Raw genomic sequence first — 19059 nt, 5'->3', positions numbered from 1 at the left:
CATAAATAAGAGTGTGAAAGGTCTTGCTGGGCAATAAATTGAAGCCGCTTCTTCTGATCCACCACATATTAAAATAACCGAATCATTGACAAAACTAAACGTATAAAATACTTCTTATGAAACCATACAGCTTGATACAAAAACATTTCAACGTCTACTACTTAATCCACCACCCACATCACATGTCCCTTAAAACAAAAGCACTTGAGTTCTAGTAGACGCCGTAATATAATTCCAACAAGAACGAGAACGAGTATGAAACTGAACTTGTAGAGAAGTCAGGATAGGAAGACTTGTGGGTTCTGAGCCATACATAAACAACGTTTTCATTGATTTTCAATTGTCACTTATGTTGACTTCCGTTATTGAAATATTCGGTCAATTTTTTGTTTGGGTTATAGGATTTTCTTAATTTTGTAAAACGCAGTCAATATTGCTCATAATTTTATAAATTGACGGTCTTTACACTTTAATTTGTTTTATTTTTTTCTGTCGGCAATTTCTTCCTATCTAGACTCTAGGAAGGTTCAAAAACACTTTAGTTGTCGGTTACCATTTGCAAATTGATAGGTTTTGCAATCACATTCACAGGTTATCTTTAGAACTAGAAACATGACGATCACAAACTTATAACCATTCAATTGATTATACACTTTATACTCAAGTGAAAATACCTTCATGATGTTTTGCGTGTTTCTTTTACCATTGAAAAACCTGGTAATATAATAAGTTTCTTTAAAAAAAAAAACAGTTTCTTCATTCTAAAGAGCATATGCAATGGTGTACTCCACCTTAGAATCCTTAGGAATATTTTAGTAATATTTTTTTTTGTTTTTTATTTTTTTGAATAGCTAAGGATTCCAATTAAAACTGTGTCTCTAATGGTGTTTCCAAACATGGAATTCTTAGGAATAAAAAAATAAAATTTCCATTACAAGATTCTCTCCTCTTTCAGCTATATTCACGATCTCAGCATCAGTGACTTGCTTGTTCCTCGTTGGTGTCCAATGCAGACTTATCCATCTCATCATCAGAATCAATCACGTTTTCAAAGTTAAAAAAAAGGGATTCGCCTGCACGTTTAATTGAAACAAATGTCACTATATGCATCCAAACAAGTTGTTCATTACAAGAATGGTGAAGTAACTAACAACTACCTTTGGTCGTGGAGTAACTGCTTCAAAACTTCTAAACTGAGGATCAGTGAAGTCAGGAGCCTGCAGTATAATATAAGCTCCTTTGTTTCTATACCTCTCCTCCGTTGCCTGTATGACACCAACAATCAGCATAACTCATCCTTAGTAACATCATTCTCGCTTTTACCATTGCCATCTTCATCATCCTTACTTTGCTTTGCTTGAAGTTTTTCAAAGACATTATCAAGAGGAGGATCTCCGGGTCTTCGAAACTCTTGTTTCCATATATTAACCTCATAAGCCTCTTTTTGGCTCAGCACAAACTCCCTTAGCTAAATTCAAAATCAATTGCACTTCTCAAGATCTGTGACTAATCCGGTAAATAAAGTTTGACAACATTTTTTATCATTACCTCAGTCACTTCCTTCCCATTCTGCATATTGAACATCACCGTGCTTCGATCCACAGCCATGAATCTCAATCCTAACCCACCTGTTATCAAAACTTTCGTCCATCTCATGGCAATCTCCACCACCATATCTTCATGACCAAATTTCTTTTAAAAACTCACGACTTTTTCAATCACATGAATGGATTCGTCGTTCTGTTTACCTTAGTACGGTGGACGCCTAACCGGAGCACATGTCGGAGAATTCCGGAGGCGGATCGAACTCCGGCGTCGCTGCTTTACTCCCCCACTGTTTCCATGATTCGTCTTCTTCGTTGTCTTCCACGTCGTCTAAATCGTCGCTGATCTCGATCCGTCGTTTCCATGCTTCGACAGATCCGTACGAGATCAGAAGAAAAACGAGAGGAAAGCTTTTTTCTCGCCTTCGTCGCCTTTCTCGTCAAAAGAAATCAAGAACTGCACAATCGCCTCTTTGTTGCCCAGAGCAATTTTTTTTTTTATTGAGTCAAGAATGAATTGTTTTTTTTTCAAACGAAATACAGTACTCTCCCCCCACCCAATGCCAAGCCGCCACGTCTATAAGGATTTGGTCCTTAAAATCCTTATTTACAGACCAATCCTTAGCTAACTAAGTGTGTATATTATTATTATATTGCTAATAACCTAGGATTAAGAGCTAAGGATTCCTCTTCATCCCCCATTGCGGGTGCTCTAAGAGTCACAAACTTGGACCAAAATCACATCTAGAAGAAATATAAAAAATTACTTTATAAGGAAGGTGGTGGCAATGGTTAGAACAAAAAAAAACATATGTCAAAGATCAAGAGGTACACGTTAAATATTAAATGCATTATAAAGTAATTTTCGAAATTTTTCGAAAAGGCTGACTTTTCTTCAACGAAACTCGCGTTTTCTCTCCCAACAACACAAAACTTCAAAACTCGCCGGAAATTACCGCAATCGCCCCATATGAGCTAAGTGATAAGCTTCTCCTTCTTCTCCCTCTTTCTCTCAGTTGCTGAGTCATCAACATGGGTAACTGTAACGTCTGTGTGAAGCCTCCCAACTCGGAAGACTCGACTCAGAAGCCCAAAACCCCAAATCGAGACCGGAAACCAAACCCCTACGCCGCCGGCGCCATCGTCAGATCCCCCGGGACTACTCTCAAGGACGCCGTGATCCCCACGAGCCACCGCACGAAGATCTCCGACAAGTACATCCTAGGCCGCGAGCTCGGCCGCGGCGAGTTCGGGATCACTCACCTCTGCACCGATCGCGAGACTCGCGAAGCCCTCGCCTGCAAATCGATCTCCAAGCGCAAGCTCCGGACGGCCGTCGACGTCGAGGACGTCCGCCGCGAGGTCGCGATCATGTCCACTCTCCCGGACCACCCCAACGTGGTGAAGCTCAGGGCGACTTACGAGGACGGCGAGAACGTGCATCTGGTGATGGAGCTCTGCGAAGGAGGAGAGCTTTTCGATCGGATTGTTGCCAGAGGGCATTACACGGAGCGCGCGGCGGCGGGAGTTGCGAGGACGATCGCTGAGGTGGTGATGATGTGTCATTCGAATGGTGTTGTGCATAGAGATTTGAAGCCTGAGAATTTCTTGTTTGCGAATAAGAAGGAGAACTCTGCTTTGAAGGCTATTGATTTTGGGTTGTCTGTGTTCTTCAAACCTGGTAATAAAGATTGAATCTTTGTTGGGGGGTTTGTAATCTTATGTTAAAGTTTGTTACTTTTTTTTTTATTGTAGGAGATAAGTTTACGGAGATTGTTGGGAGTCCTTATTACATGGCTCCTGAGGTGTTGAAGAGAGATTATGGACCTGAGGTTGATGTTTGGAGTGCTGGTGTTATCATCTATATCTTGCTCTGTGGTGTTCCTCCCTTTTGGGCTGGTAAAGATTCAATCTTTGGGATAATCAATCTGCTGCTTATGTAGTAAAGCTGTTTGATTGTTGAGTTTGTTGACAGAGACGGAACAAGGAGTGGCTCTTGCGATTCTGCGGGGAGTTATTGATTTTAAGAGAGACCCTTGGCCTCAGGTTTCGGAGAGTGCTAAGAGTCTTGTGAGGCAGATGCTGGATCCTGATCCGGCTAAGCGTTTGACTGCTCAGCAAGTGTTGGGTGAATGAAGTTCTTGTGTATTGTCGAACTGATTCTAAACACCATCACTTAACGTTTTTTTTTTGTTGTTGTGTTTGACCTCTCAGCTCATCCTTGGATACAGCATGCGAAGAAAGCTCCGAATGTTCCTTTAGGGGATATAGTCAGATCGAGATTGAAGCAGTTCTCTATGATGAATAGATTTAAAAAGAAGGTTCTTCGTGTAAGTGTTTTGACTATAAAATGGTTAGTCTCTTTGTTTGGTTTGATCATGATCATCCTTTTGATGCCTCCAGGTAATTGCGGAGCACTTGTCTGTTCAAGAGGTTGAAGTGATCAAGGACATGTTCTCACTGATGGATGAAGACAACGATGGTAGAATAACTTACCCGGAACTCAAAGCTGGACTTCAAAAGGTTGGCTCACAACTTGGTGAACCAGAGATCAAAATGTTGATGGAAGTGGTACTTTTCCGCCTCAACCCTTTCTCTTATGAACAGCTTTCTTCTCTGATAAAAAACATTGCTCAAATCGGCTTGGCTGTGACGCAGGCGGATGTTGATGGGAATGGGGTTTTGGATTATGGAGAGTTTGTAGCTGTGATCATTCACTTGCAGAAGATAGAGAACGACGAGCTTTTCAAGCTAGCTTTTATGTTCTTTGACAAAGATGGAAGTACATACATCGAGCTTGATGAGCTACGGGAAGCTTTAACTGACGAGTTAGGTGAACCAGATGTCAGTGTTTTAAACGACATCATGCGTGAAGTTGATGCTGACAAGGTTATTTCAAAATCTCTAAAACAATCTTCCTTAACTATGATGAGTTACATATAACAATTTCTGAGTTGACTGTTGGGGTTGCTTGTGTTTTGGCAGGATGGGCGTATAAACTATGATGAGTTTGTGACGATGATGAAAGCAGGAACAGATTGGAGAAAGGCGTCAAGGCAATACTCAAGAGAGAGGTTCAAAAGCTTAAGCCTTAACTTGATGAAAGATGGGTCATTGCATCTCCATGACGCTCTCACTGGACAATCTGTTCCTGTTTGATTTTTCCGGTTTGTCCTTTTGAGGGATGGGGAGGTTACAGAAGCCACGGTCCTTATATGAACATTTTGGGTTGTATTTATATGTAATGTTTTGTTCAAAGGTTGTATCTTTATTATTTCAAAAGCCAACTCAAAATCCTAAACACAAAGAGGTAATAGTACAGATCTTTTATTACACTGAAACCTTCTCCATGTCATTGTCCTTGGCCACAACATCTTTGTAACGGAATCTTTGTCGGTGGATCCAAGGTTGTTCGTTTCAGACCTGAGCACAACCTGAATTCATCATCGTCTTCTTCTCCCATGGAGTCGTTCACATCAGCTTCTTATTCCTCTGGAGATATCTGCCCAACGTTTCCAGATTGTGGTTTCAGACAACCAAACAGCGGAGTGGTCCTTTCTTGTTTGGACTGTTTCCTCAATAACGGCTCACTCTACTGCTTCGAGTAGCTGTTGCTAGCACTATGGATGGAGCCCACTAGCAAAATATTCGTACTATAAGAGAGCAATCTGAATTAGTCCTTTGATTTCTTTCATATTAGTCAATAGAGTGGTCTTTTCATTTTTATACTTTTGTCTGAAATCTTGGAAAAAAAAAATTCACAATTAAATATAAAACCACACAAAATCCAAGTCAATGAAACAAAATATTAGTATTACAAGAGAGCAATCTGAATTAGTCTTTGCTTTCTTGCATATTAGTCAACCGAGATAATAGAGTGGTCCTTTCATTTTTTTACGACACCCACTAATCCAGTAATTTGATTAATGTTTCTTTATGTAATGATTCCAGAAAGTATAAAGTTTCGAATCATAGAAAATGCAAGAGATATTAAACATCCCACATCGATGCTGATTGTGGTCCTTGGGCAATATATAAGTTTATGGGCAGAGCTGACCCTTAACAGAAGCGGATAAAACACATGTTTCCGGCCATGAGATATTAAGTAAAAAATCGGTCGCATTTTTGACCAAAGTTTCTTCAGCCAACTTGGTGATGGTGCTATAGTTCGTTTGACAAGGTCATGGGTTCGAAATCTTGTCTTGTTTTTTACAACTAGGATAAGACCCGCGCCTTGCGCGGGATTAAGTTATTATTTTTATTATATTTTGGAGAATGAAACAATAGTTTGGCTTCATTTAGATTACGGGTGTTCAATCCGGATATCGGGTTGGTTTTGGTTCGGTTCGGTTTTTTTCGGTATTTGGTTAGTAAAATATAACTACTATTCTAAATCCATATTTACTTTGACTTTAGTCTTTCACATACTTTTGAAAGATTTCAACTGGACGACTAAATTGATCAGCCAATCTTGTTGCTTTAAATCATTAGTGTTTATATATATATATATTATTTAGTTTGAATATTTATTAAATAAAAATTCATATGCGTTATATTTTATGATCATTTGTAACTTATTATAACAAAAAAATAATCTATTGATCACAAAATTTTCAGAGTGGAAATATTCAAATTTCTAAATAATATATAGACGTTTTGAAAAATTCAAATATAACATATAAGAAAAAATATAAATGTTTTTATTATATATTTAATGTGATTTTTTAATATCTTTCAATAATATAAAATTAAAAAAAAGAACTAAGATACCAAAATTGTTATCAAATATATATTATTCATAATAATTAATTTTCATATATACGTTAATCATATTAGGTAATTTCGTAGCTTCTAATTAAGGAAAGTGCAAAAAACATTTTGGTAGATTATTTATCAATTCGATAGTTAGTTTAATAAAAAATATAATGTAAGTTAAAATGGACAAACCTATTTTTCTAAGAATAGTATATTTTATATAGTCATTTATTAAATGAGAATTTATAATCATACAGCTCTATGATCATTCATATCATTTTATAACTGAATATTTAAATCATCGATAACAAAATTTTCAATGTGAAATCTTTAATAAGTTTATAATTTATAAATATTTTTGAAAATTCATTGAAAGTTTTAATATTAAAATATTTATGTAATCTTATGGTATATAGTATAATCTATATATATATATATAATATATATGTTTTATTATTAAATGATATTTTTTACTCATATGGTTTTAAAATAATGTGTATCTTCTTATAATATTAAATAAAAGTTCATATTAATACAATTTTATGATCATTTGTAACTTATTATGACAAAAAAATAATCTATTGATCACAAAATTTTCAGAGTGAGGATCTTCAAATTTCTAATAATTTATAGACGTTTTGAAAAATTCAAAATATAACATATAAGAAAAATTTTAAATGTTTTTATTATATATTTAATGTGATTTTTAATTATATTTTAATAATATAAATTTAAAAAAGAACTAAGATACAAAAATTGTTATCAAATATTTATTATTCATTATAATTAATTTTCACATATACGTTAATCATATTAGGTAATTTCGTAGCTTTTATTTAAGGAAAGTGCAAAACATTTTTTGGTACGTTATTTATCAATTCGATAGTTAGTTTAATAAAAAGTGTAATATAAGTTAAGATGGACCAACCTATTTTTCTAGGAATAGTATATTTTGTATAGTTATTTATTAAATAATAATTTATAATCATACGGTTCTATGATCGTTCATATCGTTTTATAACAAAATATTTAAATCATCGATAACAAAATTTTCAATCTGAAATCTTTAATAAGTTTATAATTTATAAATGTTCTTGAAAATTCATTGAAAGTTTTAATATTAAAATATTTATGTAATCTTATGGTATATAGTGTTTAATATATATATATATATATTTTATTATTAAATAATACTTTTTACTCATATGGTTTTAAAATCATGTGTATCTTCTTATAATAAAAATGTTAAACCATTGATCATTAATTTTTAACATAATAATTTTAATAGTTTTAGTCATTTATTGTCGTTTTTAAAAATTCAAAATAACATATACGAAAAAAATCTAAATTTTATTTTTATAGCTAATTTGATTGTTTAATTTATTTTAATAATATAAAATTAAACAAAAAATGATGGAGGAGATATACATTGTTATCAAATCTTTATTATTAAACTCATTAATTGTCATATATATATTAGTCATTTATGGTAATTCCGTAGGTTTTATTTAAAGAAAGAAAATATCATATCATATCATTATATCATATAGTTTGACCAATTTATGTATCTAAGAACATATAAAAATCGAATGTGGACCTACTTATTTTTCAATTGAATGTAATTGACTACCTAATTGAGTGTCACCTATGCATTGGGGCCTCTTTTAATTAATACAAAATTGAGGTTACATCTTTTCAAATGTTCCTCAATTAATATATAAGGGATTTGTTTATTTTTAATATTTAACAGGCCAAAAAAAATTTAGGCTTGTAGCCCAAATATTCCTAGGACCGGCTCTGTTTATGGGTAAATCTTTCACTCATGAACTAGTTTTTGGTACAGGCTACGTTTCACTCATGAACTAGTTTTTGGTACAGGCTACGTAGGTAAAAAACTGTTTATGTGGTAAATCATATGTTAGGCCAAACAATAGGCTCTGATGTCATATTAGTGATGAATCTAACTCACACCCAAAAGATAGCTCATGAGTGGAGGATTGCCCATATACTTATATATTATCCAAAGATCATGTTATTGAACGATGTGGAACTCTTAATAAGAGATATCATTAGTTATGCAGTCTCTTACATAAGATCTCCAGTTCGCAAAAACCACGAAAACGAATCTTTATAAATCGTTTTAGCCTGCTGCGAATAGAGTCAAGATACATGAATAAAACAAACAAAAGTATGAATGAAAAGTTTAACAAGTACAAATCAAGGTTAAATGCCCTAAGAGAAAAATGGTCAAGCGAAACAATGCTCTCAAATTCTCAATGGAGGCCCTTCAGAGCGTAAGGACAAAAACCAAAAGTTAATATTACTTACTCATCAAGCTGAAGCCTACTCTTGTCTCCTCTTATATATAGCTATACAACATACTATCAAAAAAAGAAAGCAAAACAAAAATAAAAATCACAAAATGGGTGTTGGTAGTCGTGTAAGATTGGCTTGTGGCCTCTTGAAGCTTTGGAGTACTGTGGTGAAGGAGCTGGACATGAAGATGTTGAAGAAAGCTAAAGGTTAGTATAATACTAAGTTATTATTATACAATCACTTGAATTCATCCGAAAGAATTTGGTTTCGTTTTCTTGAAGGTTCATAACCGGTTTCCTTCTTGGTTCAGTCTCAGCCCATGGTAAATAGATTCCGTGAAGTTATTATGAATTGTAAGAGTTTTATGTAATTTAGTTTCAATAATAAAATCAACTCTAATACGAGAAACTGCCACAAATACAATATTCATAGTACTATTTTTCATGTTTACACTAATCACTTTTACCCTCACCTTTAATGAAGGATAAAAGACACTTTTACTCCTCGGGTTAACTAATCTAGATACTTAGGATTTAGATTTGAGAGGTAGAGAAGAGTTTTTGAAATGTGAAATTTAGGATTCTAATAAATATATAAATAAATACTTAAAAAATTAAAAAAAAAATTAAAAAATAGTTTCAAACATAATTATCGATTTTCAAAAAGAAATTTTGAAAAAAATAAAAAACAATTTGAAAAAAAAAATTATAAAAAAGTTTGAATTTGAAAAAGTATAATTCGAAAACATAAAACAATATTTATTTTCTGTTTTATTTTATTTATTTATTTAAATAATAATTTATTATATATAGATAACAAGGGTATAAGAATCTTTTACCATTTAATGAAGAATGTATTTTTTGAAAATATCTCTTTAGTGATGGTAAAGATGAAAAGTAGTACCATGAAAGTGGTAAACATAAAATTCTTTCAATACAAACATTTTGGGTTGTATTTATATGTAATGTTTTGTTCAAAGGTTGTGTATCTTTATTCATCTCAAACCCAACTCAAAATCCTAAACCCAAAGAGGGAATAGTTATTACACTGAAACCTTATCTATGTCATTGTCCTTGGCCACAACATCTTTGTAACGGTACCAATGTGAGACTAATAAGAAATAAGCAAAGTTTATAGTCATCATACCAGCAACAAAGTAGTAAAAATACTCCAGTCTTCCCTTGTTTAGATCTTCAGGAAGCCAATTCCCACCCAAAGATCCCTCTGTGATATTATGCACAGCTGATAGCAGAAAGCTGCTGAGGTAACTCGCCAATCCAATCCCACAATAATACAAAGAACCAGCGAAACTTCTCATGTTCTCTGGAAACTGTTTATAGTAAAACTCCATCTGACCAACTCCAGCTAGAGCGTCCCCAACACCCATTAGCACTAGCTGAGGAATCAGCCACATACCGGACATCGAAGAGATTGCGCCTTTCCTTAGTGCAAAGCCTAGTGGCGGTCTTGTGAGAGCTACAGTTCTTCTGTGTTGCTCTACAGTTGCTGACACCATCATACTTGTGATGCATAGAAACATTCCTGCTCCAACTCTTTGCAGTTGAGTGATACCGCTGTCTCTACCTGTATACTTTCTAAGGAAAGGTACAAGGACGCGGTCATAGATAGGTATGAATATCGTCATTCCAAGCATCAAGAAGACTGTATAAGTGGCGGGAGGGATCTGGAAACTCTTTGAACCGAGGTGTCTATCGGATTGAAGAGACTGGAAGATTGTGTAGGTTGTTTGTTGTATATAAGCTACATAGAACAAGGCTGCTGAGAGCCAAACTGGAAGCACCCGAATCACGCATTTCACTTCCTCCACTTGCTGCATACTGCAGAGCTTCCATGGATCCGCCGGAGAGCCGTCTATGTTCAGCTTATCGTCTGGCGTTTGGATTGCCGCTTTGTCAAGGAACCTGCAAAAAAAACCTAAAAGTTTGTGACTTGTTTCGCAAGAAACTAATAGGAAAAGGGAAAGTTCTTATAACCTAAACTGCTCTGTATGGCTCAGTTTCGAGTTCCTGAAGTCCTTTGCAGTGTGGTTGTACATCGAACCAACGAGATTCAACTTCCTTTTCTTGATTGCGACTACGATGACGCGTGTTATGCTGTGAATAGGACTGCCACTAGGTTTAACCTTGACATAAAGCTTAGAACCAGAGAAGAAGATGATGCAACCAAGAAACATTAAGATAGCTGGGATGGCTAAACCGATGCTCCAGCTCACGTTCGACTGCACGTAGACGATGACCGTTAACGACACCATTTGAGCAAACGTGAAGGTGAAGAAATACCAATTAAAGAAACTCTCAATCCCTCGTTTCCCTTCTTTAGTCTTAGGATCAAACTGGTCAGCACCAAACGGGAGATTGCATGGCCTGATGCCACCGGCTCCGATCACCAGCAAAACCATTGCTCCGGCAAGAAACATTATCTGTACGATGGATGGCCCCTTGCACACGCTACCTATCTCTTTAGCGCATTTAGCTGGATGCAGCTGATTGATCACTGCCGTTAGGTCCATTGCCACCGAACCCTTTGAATCAGACAAAACAAAAGATACATACGTTCAGACATAAACAGCAGGATCATTGATTTTTGTAACATGGGTTGTTAGGTTTTGGTTTTACGAGGAAGCAAGCGATCATGGCGACAGATAGGGTTTTGTAGCGGCCGAAGTAAGAGTCGCAGAGGAAAGCGGCGACGATGGTGCCAAAGTTGCTTGTACCAGAGTAGATGTTGACTACTGTCGCTGCCGTGATGCTTTTCATGTTGAAAACCGTGGTTAAGTATATAACTAGATTTGATGAGCTCCCAACTATTCCAAGCTTCTCAAATGTCTCATTTCCTAACACATTAAGACAAAACACACTAATCAAAATGTTATATAAAATATTTTTAAAGCAAAGAAAAGAAGTGAAACGTGGTAGACAAAGAAAAGCAGAAAAAAATTGGTTATCATCAATTAATTGATATTTATGTAAATAATAAGATATCATATTCTCAACGATATTAGTTTGTAAGGTTGCAGTATACTTTATAATCTTGTTTTGTTTCAATATTAATAATATAAGTTAAAAACAGTTTAAGAGATATGGATCAGTTAGTACCAATAATGAAGGGCATGACTTTCCACCCTCTGTAGATGATCTTAGACTCATCATCATCTTCCCCTGTAATCTTCTTCTCTGTCTTTTCAGCCTCCATTGCTCTCTGTTCTGCTCTCAGTAAATGTGTGTAACGTGTATGTATGTATATGCAGGTATATATAGAAGTGGGAAGGGTGAAGGACTTCACTAAAAGAACCAAAGTTAATTGGACATTACACCAAACGGTCCCAACAAAATTGTTTTGAGTAGATATTAGTTTGACTTAATAAAGACTCCACTTTATCAAAAGGAGAGGACAGGAGTTGGCATTCATAATTATATATCAACAAACGCATATTCCATTTTTCTGTTTGTTTGTTGTAAGAGGAACGCTCACGGTTCGTTTTTTTTTTTGCTGTCATGGCTAATGAATGACTTAATGTAATATTCTCCTTTGTATAAATATTAAGTTGCAATCACAAGAATTCATCTTGTATAACATGGACAAATAATTTATCCTTTACTTTTCATCTAAGTAGGTATTATTAGATAACATGAAGATGCGAAAAGGAAAAAGTTGTTAACTTACATTGACAATATATTACTTTTTATTGTCAAATGGTTTTGAATGCAATAAAACATATACAAAGTTTATACTTTTAATTTTCAAATACTATAAAAGGGAATTAAAATACAATGTAATGTGTTATCTTATTATTATTTTTTCTGGCTCTGATACTATAAAATACAATGTAATGTGTTATCTTATTCATCAACCCGACATCGGTATTTATACAAAGTGTATCTCATATGTTAGCTAGGAAAAGGAATATACAGATTTGCCTAAATCCCTTACGTATAGGAACATTAACATTATCTCATTATTTCCATAATCCCATTAGGAATCTCCTCGTTGACGTTTCTCAAACTTTAATCAAGCATTTTGAAGGAAAAACATTTTTTATCGCAATGATCGTCTCTTTACTTCTCACTTTCACACTGAAATGTTTGTTTCCTCTGTCAAATATGAGCGTCAACACTCAACAGTCAGGAAAGGTAAGTTGTATATTTGTGTGGTAAACTATCTTTTTTTTTTACTATCGACCGACCATGTTTCATGCACATATATCACTATGCTGTAAGAATCACTGATTACAGATTTATCGTGAACCTTTCTATAACTGCCAAACTCATGTGTATATTTTAAGTTTTACACTAAGTCCCATCTAACAAGTTGTTCATTATTCTTGCAAGTGATTAGTAAAAGAATATTTATATTAATCTCATAATAGAAAGGTGTCTTTTAGACTATGGGTACAGGAATAAAGCATTTAATTTAATAGTGAGATATGATTGTAAGAACAACTAGAAGAGATATGCCTGATGGGAGGAGGAAAATGCAGATTAGCTTTTGGATCACATTTTATATTATAAGGGGGAACAAAAAGGATTCTATCTTTCTCTTTTCTTATTGATAAATTCATAAGAAATAAAATCAATTTTGATTGGATTAGCCCAATCACTAGCATTGGTGATACAATCTGATTACGTTCGATCTTTGCTAACCATCTAATAAACAAGTATTTGTTTTGGAGCGGTAATTTTTATCTTCTGTTGTTGTAAAAAGAATGTCATTTTCTCTTGTGGACGTCAGCTTTGGATCATAACGTGCGTCATACACGAACTTTGAAAGGCTTATCTTTGGTCAGAAACTAGACAACAAATAGCTAAACAAAAATATTTAAACTTGATGCAGAATCATTGGATTTACTTCTAGTTTACAACATTGATTGGCACCAAACACACAATGAATGATACAAAGCAATTTAAATATAGCAACTTAATTTACCAAACAATCTCACTTTGAATTTCTTTAGTTGATAGGCTGCAAAGCTGGTTCAAGTGATTTAGTGAACTGCAGAAACACACATATATATATCAATATGTTCAGATTTCATAAAGACAGACTGCATTGATGTCTTAAAAGAACAAAAATTTCTCACCTGAGAGATCTTAAGATCAAGCTCGTTCCACTCTGAGGATGAATCGCTTCCTGAAACTATTCCTGTTCCTGCATAGATCAATGCTCCAAGACCCTGAGAAACACACAAAAATAAATAAAGAAGAGATCAGATAAGTGCAATGACATAACAGTGAGTTTTTTACACTGAGTAAAGTTGTTATAAGTAAAAAAAACTCACCTTCTCGACTAAAGCAGATCTTATGCCTACAGAAAATTCACTCTCTCCACCACCAAAGTATCCAACAGGTCCAGCATACATTCCTCTATCAAATGACTCTGAAAAAAGAAGAAGAAGAATATGAATCAAATATCAGTACATAGGAAAAACTTATCATAACCCATTAAGTGTAAGCATCTATGTTAGTGCTAAAATTATATAATGGCAGAAGAATCAAAGCATATATTTTACCAATTTGCTTAATCAAAATCCGTGCTTCATCTACTGGACATCCACAAACAGCTGGCGTTGGATGCAAAGCAGTTAAGATGTCAAACTGAAAATAAACAAAACCATATTTTGGAGTAAATTGTAAATATATTCAAATAAGCAGCACAACAAATCAAGTGATTTAGATGGACATGACATGTTAAACCATACAAAACCGTTATCTAACCTCATCATCTTCTCTTCTTAGCTGCCCTGCCAATTGTGAATAAAGGTGTTGTACTCTTGCAAGCTTTCTCACTGTTTTTGGGGGCCTCACAATTACTCTGTCACATATAGCCTGCAAAGCAGAAGATGGAACATGTTCTAGCATTTCTTAGATCATGGATACTAAGATTCTGCTAAAGAAAGCTGATTGTTACATGAAACAAGTGTCATTTTAATTATTAAAGAGCCTAAATGTATACTAAAGGCATTATTCTAGTCTTCTACTTGAAGCAGGGAACTGCGGTTTATGGAAAACATACTTTTAGTTTTTCTCTTATATTCTCTCGCACGATGGAGAACTCAAGATCGTCTTTAGGACTGCAAAAATATTTGCAAATGATATCAGCAAGCATACCTATAAGCTTCTAAACATGCATCCAATAAAAGTATTGACCTGGTTAGTAAGTCACGCTCTATTTCCATATCAGAAACTGCTGAATCACCTCTAGGCCTAGTTGCAGCCAAAGCCTCGCTGCAGACACCTAGATGTTTTCTGTGGAAGAGCCTCTCAGGCTGTTACATAAAGACACATGTCAGAACTCAGAACCAAAACACTGATTCCACATTGTTTCTCAGCAGCTAAACAACAGAGTATACCAATAACTTAGTTATAAGGTTGTAGACTTAAGTAAACCTACCGTGTTTCCTATAAATGCTGGTGCACCTAGTGGCTGAAGACAGAATTGATACGCGTCTTGTCCTTCACGCTGTCGTATTAATAATTAGGCTGAGATTTTAACATTTACAATGGCAATAACCTCAGAAAGTGATTAGAGTAAATAATGGGCTAGGGAAGAAAATACACCTGCAACCGTGCTAACCAAGCAATAGGATCAATATTGGTATCAGTAATGATTCTAGTGCTGCGTGCAAGCACAACCTGATTCCCAAAACCAAAATCATCAGGTTCATAAATGAATTAAAGTAAAAAATAAGATTTATATATGGTTGGTTCCTAAAGTACCTTGCTTAGGGGTGAATTTTTGGCCTTTATAATCTCCAGAGCACTAGCTACAGCAGGGTAATAGGCTCCTTCACTAGGAACGTGGTTCTTGCTAACAACAGAAACTCCTAAAGATTCTCTCCGTAATCTCATTATTCCAGAAGAAACCTGATTGAACCAAGTATAAAGATCATCCTAAGACTTTTTTTTATTTATTTTTGATGTACAAGCCAAGTAAGGAGCAGAGTTTTCAAAGGATAGTGAACCTGAAGCATAGTCTCCTGAAGTGCTTCAATAGCATTTTCAAGCGTCCATGAGATCTCCTCGTCCCAAGCAACAGTTGCAGCCAGCACTGAGTTTTCCCCAAACTCAGCAAACTCGACCTATGAAAAGTATCATTCAACCAATCAAAAAATGGTAATAAAAACTTTCTTGAAAGAAATCAAGATTATCATACCTGAGGCACTGTGAAATAAAAAGAGCCAAACTGTTCCCATTCGACAGCGATCTTTCCTCTAGGATCAAACCGAAGTCCACCGTACGCACGAATCAAAGGAGACGTCGAAGACAGAAACCTTAGAAGACACCAAACAACAACACAATGAATCAAACTTTCATGAACATCTCGAGTTTCTCTGTTCTTGTAATATCAAGAAAATACCTTCGGATACATCTCCAGTGATCATGAGAGAATGGCCTCAGATCACGGAAAAATACAGCAGACCCGATTCCAGCAACACTGACCGGATTACGATCAGATGATCCGTTCACATTCTCGCTCGACAAGTCTTGGAGAAGATCTTGACGGCCAGCGTCGCTGCGGCGACATGAAAAGAAACTGCGAGGAAGAGCATCATCTTGCGCATGAAGCCAATCTATTGCACCGATTGTCTGGTCAATGGGCACCTGTTGGCCACAAGATTTAAAAGGTCTTATAAAAGTTATGGTTTTTGTTTTGATTTTGCGCGGGAAAGATTATGAATATAATGAACGGAACAAGCCGTTGTTTAATAAGGTTTTCAAATTTGACGTAAACATAAATATAATATTTTACAATAATTTATTTTGTAATATACTGTGGAATTTTAAACTGAATAAAAGAAAAGAAAAATATTTTTCAAACTGAATAAAATAAATATTTTTGGTATTTTGTTACTTTTACAATAATTTATTTTGTAGAATAATGTAGAATTTTAAATTGAATAAGAGACATATCTTTTTGGTATTTTATTACTTTTACAATAACTTATTTTGTAAAATACTGTAGAATTATAAACTGAATAAAAGAAATGCATTTTTCAAATTTAATAAAAGAAATGTTTTTTGTATTTTCTTATTTATACAATAATTTATTCTGTAAAATATTATATAATTTAGTTTAACAATGATTGCAAAATAATTCAAATTCGGACCCCTACCTCTAACAATAATATTTTTAAATAGTCATTCAATGATTCTTGCAAACGACAAGAGTAAGAGCATGATGAACGCTGTTTCTTAAGTCTGTCTCTTAGTATTATTAGGATTAAAAAAAAAAGAAATTGGCTTCAATGTGAAAAAACGTCTCTTAATTAGGAGTTACAAGAGACGGGTCTTACGACACACGTGTCTCCCTCTGGGCTTTCATCTCTTCCGCGACTTCTCTCCTTCTTCTGCGATTCCGATATTGCTCTCTTGGGTTTGAAGGAGGAGCTTGGCTCTCTCGATTGGGGCCACGATCGTGTGGACGACGCCTCCCATCACGGCTCCGGCGAGTAGCCGTTCGTCCTCTCTAGATTCTTCCATCTCTCTTCCTGTCCTTTTCTATACCCACCGCTCTCTAAAAGGTGTAACCTTTTTCACTTTTACATGACAACAATGGCGGATTGGGCTCCGGTTATCGTCGGCGTCATCCTCTTAGTGATTCTCTCGCCTGGACTTCTCTTCTCACTGCCCCGAACCAACCGAGGAGTAGACTTCGGTAATCTCAAAATCAACGGAAAAGCCATAGCTGTTCACACTCTCATCTTACTTCGAGATTTACTCCATTTTGATCATCGCCGTCAATCTACACATCTACACCGGTTGATTCTCTTCTGGGTATCTCTCTGTTTTCGTTGTTTGTATGAATTAAAGGTACTTAGAAACTCTGTAAATTAGGGGTTTTATATACCTTAAATCTGTAGTTTCTTTTTTTCTTGTTGATGTTGTAACAGACAGATATGGTGAAAGTTCTGTTTCGTACTTGTATTGTAATGTTTACTTCAGTTTGCTTTTTACTTTAAAGTCTCTTTAGCTCTGTTTATTTGCTCAAATTCAGACAAAAGTTGCTTACTTTCTGTCATCTTTCTTTAAACATGTTGAACGAGAGATTTGTACATTACATTGGAGCTTTTGAAGCATATGAGTTTTGATTATGTCAAGCTTTGGGTTGCGTGTGTTGCGATTGATACATAGCTTGTCTTTGGGAGCAGCATTCAGTTCTCCGACGTCTCCCATGATCAAGCATCCAAAGAGAAGAGTAATGTCTCTATACTCGTTGGTTTGTATAATCTGTTGTGGTTGAGATTCAGAAAGTTTTGATCTTTGTGTCTTTATACTCGTTGAAAATGTGTACTTGTTTACTCATCTCTCATGGGATTGTTTTTGTTTTAACAGAAGAAGTAGAGGATGAGATTGGTGATTGTTTTTGTTTGGTCTTGAATGCTTTGCTTGGTATGCATTGTTTGGTCTTGTTTTTTTGAGCAACAAAAAACAACATTTTTCTAAGAACCCCTAAATAAGAAACTAATTGGAGGGTATGAATCAAGGTGTTTCTTAAACAAGTTCTTAATTATATTTAATTAGTAAAATATTCATTAAGAGACCCAATAGAGTTTGTGGGTTAATCATGCTCTAACATCACACATACCAATGCTGGATCTCCACGTGGCGTAAGTATGAAGAAAACTATTACGTACCTGTAATCGGATGATACCGGATGAGAACGAAGGCGGTTCCGTTTTAAGGTTAGAGACGGCGGTTATCAGCTTCTCCGTCGCAATAGCCGGTGACGTAACCGTGGATAGAGTTCTTGTCTCTACCGTGCCAAGTGGCTCTTTATGGTCAGCCTCACACCCGTTCATGGCCAGCGAGCAGAGTAGGAACCTCTGTTTCATGCCGATGGTTTGTATTCGTTCATTACGTGTATATATATATAATACAGTGAAACGCAACAAGTGAAAGATTTTGGAGAAAAGAAGAAGAACCTGGCGAGAGACACGAGAGGCAAGCTTGGTGAATGAGGTTGGAGAGTAGCTTTGGAAGATCGCAACGGAGTTTTGTTTTGTAAGATTTGTGCCCAGAAAATAAGATGAACAGTGCAGCGATGCCATTAGAGACTAGAGAGAATGATAAGCTAGATGTTGGTAATAATGATTTTGTTATGAAAGACAGTGAGAGTTGAAGTGTGTGCATTGGTATGTCTTTGTCTGAATTTATAGGTGGCATGACCCTCACGTAAGAAATACAAATTAATTAACAGTGATCGTGAAACGGGACCGTGTTAAGTTAAAGTTTCATTTTAAATTTTCAGCAAAACTTGGTGATTCCGAAAGACATTATAGACTTATGTCTAAAGTATGTATATAAATGTTATTTAAAATGTTTCCCTAATATATTGGTAATGAAATCTTTGGATTAGATTAGATCCACTAAGAAATAATTCACCACGATATGCGTGACCACCGTTCGTCGTCATTGTCAAATATACT

At 35.2% G+C, this 19059-nt stretch overlaps 3 protein-coding genes and 1 long non-coding RNA gene across 7 annotated transcripts; 1 reads left to right on the top strand and 3 right to left on the bottom strand.

Moving 5' to 3' along the window:
* Window positions 1-859: 859 nt before the first annotated feature.
* LOC125610254 lies at window positions 860-2265 on the bottom strand. Of its 3 annotated transcripts, none has more exons than XR_007340275.1 (4): window positions 1749-2265; window positions 1549-1676; window positions 1158-1468; window positions 860-1073 (listed from the first exon to the last, which is right to left on the bottom strand). It is a non-coding gene; the product is annotated as an uncharacterized LOC125610254 (long non-coding RNA). The 3 variants fall into 3 exon arrangements; XR_007340276.1 differs by having other exon boundaries at window positions 861-1073; window positions 1549-1628; XR_007340274.1 differs by having other exon boundaries at window positions 862-1073; window positions 1549-2265.
* A 38-nt stretch (window positions 2266-2303) lies between these two features.
* LOC111203655 (calcium-dependent protein kinase 10) lies at window positions 2304-4879 on the top strand. Its single transcript, XM_022697593.2, has 7 exons — window positions 2304-3225; window positions 3300-3443; window positions 3520-3672; window positions 3759-3874; window positions 3948-4115; window positions 4203-4433; window positions 4530-4879. The coding sequence occupies exons 1-7, from the start codon at window positions 2577-2579 to the stop codon at window positions 4701-4703; spliced, it is 1635 nt and encodes a 544-aa protein (XP_022553314.2). The 5' UTR covers window positions 2304-2576; the 3' UTR covers window positions 4704-4879.
* Window positions 4880-9582: 4703 nt separating this feature from the next.
* LOC106428365 (protein NRT1/ PTR FAMILY 2.9-like) lies at window positions 9583-12093 on the bottom strand. Of its 2 annotated transcripts, XM_022703951.2 has the most exons (4): window positions 11732-12093; window positions 11252-11469; window positions 10610-11157; window positions 9583-10537 (listed from the first exon to the last, which is right to left on the bottom strand). In XM_022703951.2, the coding sequence occupies exons 1-4, from the start codon at window positions 11826-11828 to the stop codon at window positions 9658-9660; spliced, it is 1743 nt and encodes a 580-aa protein (XP_022559672.2). In that variant the 5' UTR covers window positions 11829-12093; the 3' UTR covers window positions 9583-9657. The 2 variants fall into 2 exon arrangements, with proteins under 2 accessions (XP_022559672.2, XP_048638435.1); XM_048782478.1 differs by lacking the exon at window positions 11732-12093 and having other exon boundaries at window positions 11252-11635.
* A 1341-nt stretch (window positions 12094-13434) lies between these two features.
* LOC111206707 (isochorismate synthase 2, chloroplastic-like) lies at window positions 13435-18771 on the bottom strand. The gene is made up of 15 exons (XM_022703945.2): window positions 18556-18771; window positions 18268-18456; window positions 15990-16234; window positions 15786-15903; window positions 15595-15711; window positions 15350-15496; window positions 15191-15265; window positions 15024-15092; window positions 14780-14898; window positions 14646-14703; window positions 14348-14458; window positions 14143-14227; window positions 13912-14009; window positions 13714-13806; window positions 13435-13625 (listed from the first exon to the last, which is right to left on the bottom strand). The coding sequence occupies exons 1-15, from the start codon at window positions 18679-18681 to the stop codon at window positions 13584-13586; spliced, it is 1692 nt and encodes a 563-aa protein (XP_022559666.2). The 5' UTR covers window positions 18682-18771; the 3' UTR covers window positions 13435-13583.
* Between the last annotated feature and the right edge of the window lie 288 nt (window positions 18772-19059).

Source organism: Brassica napus, chromosome A6, assembly GCF_020379485.1.
Source record: "Brassica napus cultivar Da-Ae chromosome A6, Da-Ae, whole genome shotgun sequence".
Lineage (NCBI taxonomy): Eukaryota > Viridiplantae > Streptophyta > Magnoliopsida > Brassicales > Brassicaceae > Brassica > Brassica napus.
Note: the sequence above shows the minus strand (reverse complement) of the source record. Positions and strands in the feature narration are given on the sequence as shown.